Raw genomic sequence first — 12611 nt, 5'->3', positions numbered from 1 at the left:
GTTCCTTTGATAAGAGAAAATTTGACTCAGGGGGTTAGGAAATGGGGGGGAGGAAGGGTAAATTGAAAATATCAAATAAGAAGAAATTATAAGTGTTTATAAGTTTAATTTTAGTTTTTAATTAGCAATAAATCGAGCTCTGGATAAACTTCATTGGCTAGTAATGTTACCACTGTAAAAAGCTAGTTTCATTCATTTAGTAATATCTAACCTTAAAACTAACAGAACAGTACACCAATAAAGCATGATGTGTATACATAAATACATAAACTTTCATTTTAATATCCTTTAAAGAAAAGAAGCTATTTTTCAATGGTACAGGCATTTTTCTAGGTTAAAAGGCACTGGAATTATTTGGGGTCAAAAACAATTAAAGATAGAAGAGACATTGATCCTAGTCTTGAGTCAGGTTTCTAGTTCTAGGCTTAAGAACTATTTGTTGCACTATTCAAATTGCCTCAATCTGTATAAAGTAGTTCGGGCTCTAAAATTCTATGGACCCAAGTGGATTAATTAATACTATCAAGTGCTACTAAATTAAAATTGTTATAGCTATAATATTTGTCAAATTTAAAATAAATTAAAAATGACATTTCCAATCCAAACTATTTTATAAATTATTCCTGAGTTCTCAAAAGTTTAGGGTTTGGTTTGGGTTTTTTTTGGCAGGGGGTGGGGGTTATGTTGGCACCAAGAAAAAGCTATGTAAAAATCTATACACCCACAAACTTTATTAAATATCATGGTTCTAGTAGTATCTGGTAAATTTGGGGAAAAGGAGAAGGAATTTCACCTGAATAGTCTCAGTATTATTATCTTCACAAAAACCTTTCTTGGATTCACCATCAGACTAAAAGGTACCCACTAGAAATATGAGATCACAGAGCTTTCCTGTGCCCTCTAGTGGAATCTTCCAAATATATAATGCTGTTAAAAGCCAATAGCTAAAAGGTATAATGACTTCTTTAATAAAATAAACTTCTTAAGTTTGCAAAGAAAAAGAAAAATATAAAACTTGCTTGTTCCTAATCTATGAGATAACAGGAAAAATGAATAAAAAGATTGTCCTAATCAGATTGTTCTATTTTTTGTATCCTAAACTGTCCCTTAAAGTATTCAGAATATTTACTAAGTTTTAGAAAGGAAAAATAATTCTACTATAAATGAATATTTATACAAATGTTTATAAGACAAATATATATAACAGTGACCCAGAAAACGTTTATGGTACGTCATAATCATTACAGCTAAAATTTATAAAGCTAAAACATGCTGAGTATGCTTGACACCAATGTCTTTTAACTCTAGTATGAATCATATAAAGTTGTATTCTAGTTAATTTTTTAAAAATTCTGTAAGTGCTTAATTTCTGCTACAGTTGTGGGGAGGTTTTAGAGTTTTAGGAGAATTTTTTTAGGGTCAAAAGGGATTTAACCTTTGGAACAGGCTCAAATTCTCCTCTTAATATTTCTTGCCAGAAAAGATATCCCTTAATTAAAGCTTTAAATTATTTCTTCCTAAAAGGAATAAGAGCACATTATGAAAGCTGAAAGAGGCACTCATTAGAAGTCATCTCGTCCATTCCCTGCTTTAAAGATGAGGTCACTGGGGTGCAGATGGACAAAGGGACTTGCCCAAGATAAAACAGATAATAAATAGCAGAGCCAGAATTGGAATCAAGATCTTCTGAATCAAAATTCAGTGGTTTTTTTTTCCCCACCGTGGTAAAATGCTAAAAATATTATAATGACGTGGCATCTCTCTTAGCAAATGTCTCTGCCTGAAGTACAACTGTCCTGGATGCTGGCTGTGGTCGTTAACTACAGAGCTGCTACACTAACAATTAATGATACAAATGGAATGGAATGTCAGTGTGCTAAAACAAATGAAGAGAATGAAGAATTCGGAGAAACAGGAAGTCACGAGACAATGCAAGCAATATCCACAACAATGTAAATTTAAAGAACAACAACAAAAAAGCCCCAAATCTCGGGTCGTTGTAATGACCAAGCTTGGCCTTAGGGCCACAAGTGCAGCGCTGTTTGTACAGTCAGATGGGATTGAGGTGTTGGTTAGTTTTGCTGAAATGTTATTTATTCTTTGTTACAAGGAAGGGCTTGCTAGGGAAAGCAAAGGGTATATCCACAAAAGAATATGATGCAACAATAAAGGGTATTCGTAAATATGGGAAAAACTGAAAATTTAGTTAATGCTAAAAATCGCAAAGACTTTCAAATCTAGCCTATGAAAGGAATTCAGACAGGTCTCAAAAAGAACTGCTTTTTTACACTGCATTACATTTTTTAATTCATGCACAAATGAAATAAATGTATCTTAAACACCCCTTTTCATTTCTGGCCCTCCTACCCCTAACTCAGAACCACCTCACACCCTAGCAGAGGGTGGGCAGGGAGCATTAGCATCACGGCGCCAGTCGTGCACAACAGGGTGATGCATTACCCCTCTCCCACAAGCTGTGTGTGTTCCAAGAGCTAAGCTCAGGTTGTAGGAACTAATTCCAGGTCCTGTCACACTTGGGTAAGGAGCTACTTTGGGGACAGTCAACAATCGAGATTTTTTTAAAAAAAACCCCACTGTAAAATAACAGCAACGACATGAAAGATTATCCCAAATTACTAAGAAAGACAAACTAAAACAATTCTATTGGAAGGTCTTTGAGATCACAGGTATAATTAACATATTGCTGGAGCTGTGATTTGGTCCAAACTTTCTGGAAAACAACTGTGAATTACTCAAGAAAAATCACTAAAATGTTCATATCCTTATAATGGTCAATCTTCCTGAACTTCTCCAGAGAGGCCAAAGGTAGAAGGTCCTGCGTGTATACTAGAATGATGACAATCAGTACTTTTTTATATCAGAAAAAAAAACATTGAAAAAAGTGGGTACCAACTGATTGAAGGCAAAATGGCTGCACAAACTGGTACAAATCTGCTATGAGTATGAGGAATTCAAAAAACATAAATGCAGGCTAACAGAATTTAAAATGTAATTCCTTCCCTTAGGAATTTATTTTAAAAGGCCTTGGAGAGAATTCACCTGATTTGGGGAAATATCTTATTTGACTGGTAATATAAGTGAAAATAATAAATGGTAATGACCAGTCTCAATCCCAGGGAACCAATAAGGTGCTACATCCTCCTCCTCCCCTCAATACAGGAGGGTGGGAATACTTGCTGTCTTGGCTGATCTTGCTTAACTCTGTTCTTAGGATTACAAAAGAGAGTTCAAAGGTGGAGGAGGAAGGGAGTCTCTATCTGCCCTTTGGTTTTGAACCTTTTCTTTCTTATTTTTTTCCAATGGTCCAAGTTGATAACTCTGGTAGGAATAAGATTATTCTACTATCTAAAATTATTCTGACATTTATTAAAGTAATTCCACCTTCTAGTTGTATAATACATGTTACCAATATTACTGGAGTTAATAACACATTTGCTATAGAACACTTTATTTCAAGTTTTTTCTCATAAAATGGAAATAGGGTTATGGGGAAAAACTTCAACTGAAGCACTTACTATAAAAGCACAGTAGCCTGCAAAATGGCAAGCACGGAAAGATGGTTTTTGGAATGGATTTTTTTTTAACGTATGAAGTGCATCATTTTAACTTCATAATACAATATGGTTAACTATGGGGAAAATTTAGGCCCAAACTGTGGAAATTAAAATTTTATAGTTCTTCTACTTTATAGCGAATAAACAATCTATAAAAATCTCACCTTTACTCACTTGCTATTTAAAAACGTTTTTCTCCTTGTTTTCTCAGCTGAAGCTGAAAATTCTGATAGTTTATAAGAAATGAGAAGAGCCCTCCATTCTGCCCTCAAGTCATATCTTTGATGAGGAAAGTCCTTTGTGACTGCTGCACAGGACTGAAGCAATCAAACAATTTGCATGATAAAATGTAGTAACGGACACAAAATATCCCTTAATTAAAGTTTTACACTTACTAGATGAATTCCTGTTCATCTGTACCTGAAACAGAAATGGAAAACCACATGAGAAACATGAAACACTGTTTCATTAAACTACGTATGAAAAAACTGCCAATATGGCATCGATACTCAAGGCCCAATTATTTAATTGCATTACAAGATGCCACACTGTCAGGTGCTTCTCCACACAGCAGGTAGAGTTCCTTAAACATGTGAATGCAAAACAAAGTCAAGATCATTGTTTTTAATGAGACTGTAACCAGGACTAAATAAACAAGTTTATTCCAATAGGATGTTAAACTGATTAATACTGCTACAGTCTGCTGTTCCATATGCTTCACTGAAATTCTATTATCTTTGACTCTTTCTTTTTCTTCCTTTTCATATCCAATAACATTCCTTTGAGGTTGGGGGATTTTGTTGTTGTTGTTCAGACCTGTGATTTCTAGGAGGTAGGGAATCTTCCTGTTGATTAATATCTTACAATAATGAAAATCAGCAATTCTCTTATAATTAAGCATCTCCAAAAGATAGCCGAGTTTCCCCAGTGGGACTGAACTTGGGCATTTCTGATTTGATAAAACACCATCTTACTGCCCACAATGCCATGCTGTTTTTTTGCTATCCAATCTTATCAATCGTACTTCTGTGATATCTTTTGTATCTGTACTCTCCTCTCTAGCTCTATTGTCAATGCTCTAGTATGGACTCTCACTACCACCTACTGAGAGATCTAGGAGCCTCCTTCAAACTTTTTCTCATTATCTGCGTTCTCTCTGTCCCCCTCCAAATCATCACACACATTCCTGTCTAGACTTATTTTTCTTAGGCATCAATAAATATGTTCATACTACTCATGTGCTCAACATGCTTCAATACTTTTCCTAACGTCTACTGAGTAAAGGTCAAACTCCTTTCTTTGGCATTTAAGGTGTCCAATAATCAACACCTTTTCAAAGATTAGACTATAAAATCCAAGACAACAGTCATTATATCTTCTCTATAATTCTGTATCTCCATTAGCACCTAGACAGTAGTCTAGATATATTAAACACAATAAGTATTTAATTCATTGAGGTGACATCAACCTGACATATGATAACATTTAATGATTAGTATCAATAGCTTAGATTTAAAAAATTGTACTTACTGGACTGTGTCTCTAATATCACATGGAAGGAAAAAGAAAAAAGAAAAAGGTGAATGTTAGGTTTAAAATTCTAAGGACAATATTTTTCTGTTGACCTTTTTGTTTACATAGATACGGCAGATTTGAATACTTCATGAATATTGAGATGAGCTCTCATGACTTATAAGTAAGTCTGCCTGAGGTCAGCTAACACAGAAACTAACCTGACTCAAAAACCCTGTGTGTCAGAAGCAGGAAATGAAACCAGGCTTTACTGACTGAGCCCAACGCTCTCCACCCACTGCCTGACCCTCTCTCCATTCTATTTATTTCTGGTCAGTCTGAAAATATTCTTTAAATTCTTGTTTAAACTAGGTATGAGAATACACCTTTATGACCTTTGGTAACAGACTAGAGGCTTTTTAGTTCGACCTGTACCTGACCAAGAAATCCCTTCATAACATCCTTATGTTCAGTCTTTGCTTGAAAACCGTCATGGTAGAGTCACCCAAAAGATCTATTGGCATGCCTCACTATACTATTGGATTGTGAGAATTTTAGGAAAATACCCACAGTCTAAGCATGCTTTGCTCTAACTTCTATTCATTGCTTCTATTTCTGCCTTATGAGTCTTAACTAAGAGCACCCATAATTTGAAATTTTAAAAAAAATAAGTTTAGATCACCAAGAAAGCTTATCATAGCAATGAAAATTTAAACAAAGTCTAATACAAGATATTTAATACTGTATTTAAAGATCGAATGATTCATGCCAAACAGTTCCAGTTAAACAGATCTTACTAAATTTTCAGAGAAGAAATTAAATCCTGAAAACAAAAATTCTGTCAAGTTAATAAGTATATCAGCAAAGTATTAAAAATAAGTGTTTTATATAAATATGATAGCCTACTCAAAATATGGAATTAAATAACATCTTATCAATTAGTTCTTTATGATTGTGCCCTCTCTTCTGAGCTACTCTGAATTTAACTACTATGTGTAATTCACATCCATTCATTTTATACTTACGGTGTATATATTTATATATGTACTTAACGTCTCCCTCATTAGAATGAAATTATATGATTCTCTGAACTTGCGTCCACAGAACTGTGCAGCGTTTGCCTGGCACATGGTAGCTAATTAATAAAATCCTTGTTGATTGATTGAAAGTAGTATATCTTTCTATCTATATGTACACATGTAGGCACTTGAACACACTTACATACATTCTTTATACATATGTGTAACTCCTAATGAAAGGCAACATAGCATAATGAATATATGACATATACCAGATGTGTGACCATGAGCAAATCATAACCTCTCAGTACCCAATGCAACTCTCAAAGACCATGAGTTAGAGACAAGTAGCCAAAATGCATCAATAGTTTCCATATTAGGAATTCCTAGACCAATAAATTCAAAGATTGAGATGGGAAAAAAAAAACTCCTCTCTAGTAAAAAGGTAAGCAAAATTCCCATCTTGTGAACTGATGCATACCTGAAAAAAGTGGATTTAAGAATCAGCTGTCCCACCTGCTAGCCATCCACATGACTATAAACAAATCATTTAACTACCAAGAACCTCTACAATGGAAATATTAATTATACTAACATGCATATCATACAGTAGTTATGAGGTAGGTGCTTTGTTAACTCTAAAATATTAAACAAGCATGAGTTTACTACTGAGTATAGCTTTGCTATCTGATTCTAGCCAGAAAATTTTCTAATCAATCAACAAGCCTTTATGAAGTCCCTACTACGTCACTAAACAGAAGGCAGTACGTAGATTCTCTGGTCAGGATACTAAAGAGATGCAGACATCACCTCCTCCACAATGACCCCTTCTTCCCTTACTGCTCCAATTGATACTGACTTTTTTTGCCACTCAGACCCTTCATGGCATTTTGCTTACTCTCCTCTCTGCAACTTGGATTACTGTGCATTACGGTTATTTGTAGCATCTGCCATATTCTACTACAAGACTTCACCATCTGAGAGGGCAAGGAGCTCCAAATGAGGAAATGAAAGGTATTTCCAGCAGCAAAGCTGGCAGACCAGGGCAGACCAGCACCTGTTTTGCAACTTAACACTATGGAGCGTTTGCTCCTCAGGGTACTGAGAAGTTACTTGACTTTCCCAGCATCACATAATATAAAGTTCAAGGAATTTGAAGATCTTCCCTGCCCCTTAATAGGTCCATGAGACCTGCTTTGAGCTTTAGCCCAGCCCACAGCCTGAGTCACATGGAGCCGATGGTGGCAGGAGTTTGATGAATGGGTGGAACAGGAAGAGACAGTGAGGCAGAGCTGAGAGACAGCAGCTAGCATGAGAGAGAGAGGGAGTGATTTTGTCTAAGGGAGTTTGTTTGTGGGGAGGTCTGATGGAGGTAAGGCTTGGGGATGGCGGTGCTCCCTCCATTGAGAATACAAACTTCCTTGTTACCATGGTGGAACTGATTTTCTGGCATCTGAATAAATATTTTGGTTTTGTTGTGAGGAACAGTGTTTATATTTTGCAAATTTACCCTGGAAATATGCCCGCATCTCCATAGCGGCTGCTGTGGGTGTCACAACAGCGTTACACACAACCAGAATGTCAGGGGCAGGACTTGCACTGAGGTCTTCTGGTCAGGCAGCCTGGTTCATCCTCCACTACCACATGCTGCCTACATAGAATTATCATCTGGCAATTCTCATGAATGCCAGAGCATCCACAAGAGGGGGAATAAGTGCCGATTTGTCTTAAAAGTATACGATGTAGAGTAATCAGCTGTAACGTTCATATGTGACAGGTAAGAGGTATAAAATGATGTAAGTACTTATTTTTTTCTAATGGTTTGCAAAAATCTTTTAGATTGAATGTGAGTAAAAACCATATATTCATCAATATTATCCCCTTTGGATTTATACGCAAAAATAATCTCTAAAGTCTTAAAAAACTAGACAAATCAACTACTATCAACAAATGGTTATAAACATGAATTTAACAATGCTTTGCTCCCCCCATCCCCACCATATAAAATTTGACAAATTAAATACTGTCTTAGAGAGTTACAGAAAAGTACGTTACAGAAAAGTGCTGAAGAATTTGGACCATTATCAGAATTCCCAGGCTCAAATCCCTACCCTATCACTTACCTGTGTGACCTGGAACAACCACTTTACCTTTCTAGGCCTCTGTTTCTTAGCTAAAAATTCTAGGAGTTGAACTAAAGAGCATCCAAGTTTCCCTCTAGCTTCAAAACTAGAACCTTACGATCTTTCTATGAATATTCAGTGGCACAGAATTATCTAGTCATAGCCTTTTATTATTTAGGTAATATGAAAATTAAAATCTCAGAATCTACTCAATTTATTTGTAACCATATGTTCCCTTATTTTGCCATCCCTGAACCAAATACTAAATGTCATTTGTATGTATATTTTATGTTACATAAAACAGTAAATTAAACGATTTTATATTACTTACTGATATTGCTGGTGAAAGACTTATGTTCCCAATGGATACCTTCAGTTCATCCAAAGAAGCCATTGTATGATGAGAGTTGCTGGGATGCACAGGCTTGATTTCTATGCGGTACTTCTTTGGTTCTTCATCTTCAGAATCAGAATCACTGGATGAGTAGAAATGGTTCTCTTTGGTATGTTTGGGCCAGTTGAGGAAAGTATTTTCAAAATGTTCTCAATGAAAAACGACTTCTACACAGAGAAATCAGTGGAGCCTGGGTATAACATTTTAGGATCATGGAGGGCAGGCCCTGAGACTGACTGAGACAAAAGAACCAAGAGGAAATACAGAATCATTTCTCACCTGTGATTGTCAATGACTCAAGAGAAGTCATTCAGTGAAATGAAAACAAAACCCAGCTGTCAAATAAGGAATAATGAGCTAGGCAACAAACACAAGGATTTTGGGAAGAGAGCACATGACTAGTCATAGCTAAGCCCAGTTCCCTTTTTATCACCACATCACATCAAAAATTACACCAGAGTCCAGAACCACCACCAAAAGGAAAGAAAGGGAAAAAAAATCCTTTTCTGAAGGGAAAACTTCACAGGAGATGTAACAGGGAATCTGAAGGAATAAGTGAACAAAAGTGGCCCCAATGCATTTAGGAAGAATTTATTCACTACCTATCAGGAGAAAGGTTACAGAAATGGGTAACTCCAGGCAAATGACTTAACCTCTTAGGGCCCCAGGCAACTCTGTAAGACAATACATCATAGAACTAACCCTAAACGTGCTCCAATTCTATCAACATCAGTAGAGAACTTTCCAAAAGGGATTCCCCCCAACCAATGAAATCCTGAGCCATATATATATGGCAAAAGCAAAATGTGGGTCACCTGACCCCAAAGAGTTTAAAATCTACTTAAAAGGAATAAAGGTAGAATAAAATAAAGGCTAAATTCTCCAGAAAGAACCAACTAACTGCTTCCAACCTCAAACCCCTTAACTCCTGAAAAAAATCCACAGACACATTCACTGAAGAAATGGATCTTAAACAATCTTCGGAGTTGTATAAAAAACAAAAACCTCATTAAGAGGCAGAAGGGAAGATCTGCCACCGACAAAAATGAACATAGCGGCACTGACAGAAAAAGACAAACAAGTCAACAGTCTGGGATAGTCAATGGAAAAATCTGAATAAAGAAATGGTTTCTTAGAAGAAAACAAGAGCAGCCAGATGGGAAAAAAAGGCAAAGATGGCAGAGAAAAAACCCACAACCAAACAGTACAATTGGAAGAAGTCTTAAGATCTCTACAATTCAAAACAACAAAGCTGAACTGTTCAGTCTCTCAGAAAAATAAGCAAGAGCAACTACTCCAGGCAATCAATAAAAGGAAAAATTGTCCAAAAGAGGGCAAAGTGCAGACCAAGAGAGTCTGTGGAACAAGGAACCCTAAATTTAATTCACCCAGAAAGACAGAAAAACTGCATAGCTTTAGTCTCAGAGAGATGCTTACAGGCAAGAAGCAGCACATCACACATCAGAATTGTATTGGATCATGTAACAGAGACAAGAAAAGAAAGAGGGGGAAATGCATCACACTGACAAAGGGAAACAGACTGCCTATCTAATAAAACTAAGCACCAACATTCATGAGAAGTAAAGTGGGACAGGGCTTTTGCCTCAAAAACTGATTACAAAGTACAACTTTACAAGGCAAAAGAGTTTAAAAGCAGAGGATTTTAGCTTTTTGTGTGTCATGAACTCTTTTGTTAGTCTGGTGAAACTTATGGACCTCTCCTGAAAATTATGTTTCTAAGTGCATAAAATAAAATACGTAGGACTACAAAGGAAAGCAAACAGATTAAAGATGATCAAAATCTGTTTTTAGAAAAAGTTTCATGGATCCCAAGTTTAGAATCCTTTGCTTTCAAACAAGAACTGATGAACTAATAGAGATAAATAAGGAAATTACTGACTACCCACAGAATGTTAGAAAGATAAGTAAGAATTTATTAAATGCCTACTATGATTGATTATGAAAAATACTGAATGAGAACCTTGGTGATCCTCAACCAAGTCTTTTATAATAACTGATTATGCTGAAGGACAAAAAGAACTCAAATGCAGAAAAAGTGAAATCTTAACTATACTCTTTACAGATTTTGGGGGTGGGAAGGGGAAAAGAGGAAGGAAGAAACCCACGAAGGGAGAACCAGACTTGTCATTTCACTGGAATACTGCACTCCAATACCAACTCAATACCAATTCAGAGACTTCCAGAGCTGCCTGAGGCACTGAGAGGTTAGATACCATGCCCAGGTACGCAGCCAGCATCTGTCAGAGGTGGAATCTGAATGCTGATCTTCAGGACTCTTGGGCCTATATCTACCACACCAAGGTGCTTCTTTTTAAGACCATAATACAATAAAGAATATTTACTAAAAAAACGCTACAAACAAAAGATGCAGTCTTAAGTGGAGACGCTTAAAAAATTATACCCTAAGTAATGACTGGCTCAATGACTCAAACATTGAAACAAATAGCATTTACTTATTTCTTATGACACATATGTAATATAGCAAATTCGACAAATACGTAAATGAAAGGATATCATTCTGATTTGCTTCTGGTTTAATACTATAGCCTTCCTCGTCTACATCAGGAATGTTCTGAAAAAAATGAGAATTTTATTGCAAAGGCAGCTCTAATTTATATATGCTCAGTAATTTAGCTTTATTTTAAATTCTAAAGCCAGACTAAATGTGCACACGCTCTCTCTCAACTTGCAGATAATTTAAACTTATAACGTGTGCTTCAGAAGTGTAACAGAATAGAAGAATGGAGAATGAAAATGATGACGACATTATCTCAGGGAAAAGATAATAAATGACAAGACAATGATGCATATTACACTTCAATGACTCAGCACTTGATTTTTATTTTTCTTCTGAAGTCATGAGAGAAAAGCAGATTTACAGTCTTTTGAAAATCACCAAATCAACTTACTGGGTAATAAATATATCCACAACCACAATGCTGGGAAAAGTATCTACGTGGCCCTATCAACAGAGTTTGCATACAGATGTAAGAAAAACAAGCAACGTGACAGTGTTCTGTGTTTAACCTCATGCTGGTACAGGGATAGGAACTGGACCTATGATTTCAATGGTATAAGAACTCCCAGGTGAGAAAACTCCCTCTGCCAAAGCAGGTCAGCACTTTCACTGTAATTTATAGTCTTAGATGATTGGCTCCAACCCCAGCATTCCCGAGTAATGAGATTAAGATGTAACTGGGAAATATTTAGGAAAATAAAGAAACAATGGAATACAGATAATGTTAGTTTAAATGTGGTTTTCTAAGTCAACATGAGGTGCAAAGGGATCCTTGCGTACATTTCGTGATCCCTTTGACATTATTGGCTTAGAGAACTGAAAGGTAAATTAGACACCCAAGGTCAAACAGCTAATAATTACAACAAAATAATGGCTAAGAAGGGTCAGCAGACAGAACTTAGACCCAGATCTTCTGCCTCAGAGGTCAGTCCAAGCAGCCTCTTCATATTAACATGCAGTATGTAAAGAACTGCTAAATCAGGTGGTAGAAGGGGCAAGGCTATGGTAGCTAGGGGACTGCGCACAGAAGGCTTCAGGGAGGAAGGCACGAGATCAGGCAGGCTCTGAAGCCAGGCTATCTGAGGGAGAACAAGAAGGACAAAGGCACAGAGAAAGGAACAAGCATGGTGTATTGTTGGTTCAGTAAAAACAGGGGCCTCACTAAAACCAATAGTGAGTGTGGTGAGTGGGGGAAACAGATTATACGGATGGGGGGAACATCACAGAAGGCATAAAGAGTTTAAACTTGATGCTGTAAGAAGCAAAGGAGGGTATGATACAATGAAACTGATGTTTAAGCGAGTTTGATGTGGCATTGTGAAAAACCTAACTTAACATCTTTCAAACATATATCCAAAGAGGATTTATCCTCTCTGCCTAACACATCTGAAATAATAAAGGTTGAAGACATCACATTAAATACATTTTTCAGCATATGCATTTCTTGCT

General features: G+C 36.3%; 1 protein-coding gene across 3 annotated transcripts in view; it reads right to left on the bottom strand.

Annotated features, from left to right (window-relative positions):
* Positions 1-12611, bottom strand: part of FCHO2 (FCH and mu domain containing endocytic adaptor 2) — a 142468-nt gene that overhangs the window by 34285 nt on the left and 95572 nt on the right. For all 3 annotated transcript variants that reach the window (XM_072606317.1, XM_072606318.1, XM_072606316.1), the window contains exons 12-15: positions 11159-11216; positions 8561-8736; positions 5106-5117; positions 3971-3995 (exon numbers count right to left, since the gene is read on the bottom strand). In XM_072606317.1, coding sequence (XP_072462418.1) covers positions 3971-3995; positions 5106-5117; positions 8561-8736; positions 11159-11216 — 271 coding nt within the window. The remainder of the gene's footprint in view (positions 1-3970; positions 3996-5105; positions 5118-8560; positions 8737-11158; positions 11217-12611) is intronic.

Source organism: Notamacropus eugenii, chromosome 4 (genome assembly GCF_028372415.1).
Source record: "Notamacropus eugenii isolate mMacEug1 chromosome 4, mMacEug1.pri_v2, whole genome shotgun sequence".
In the NCBI taxonomy this organism is placed as follows: domain Eukaryota; kingdom Metazoa; phylum Chordata; class Mammalia; order Diprotodontia; family Macropodidae; genus Notamacropus; species Notamacropus eugenii.
The sequence above is the reverse complement of the archived record's forward strand: the minus strand, read 5'-3'. Positions and strand labels throughout refer to the sequence as shown.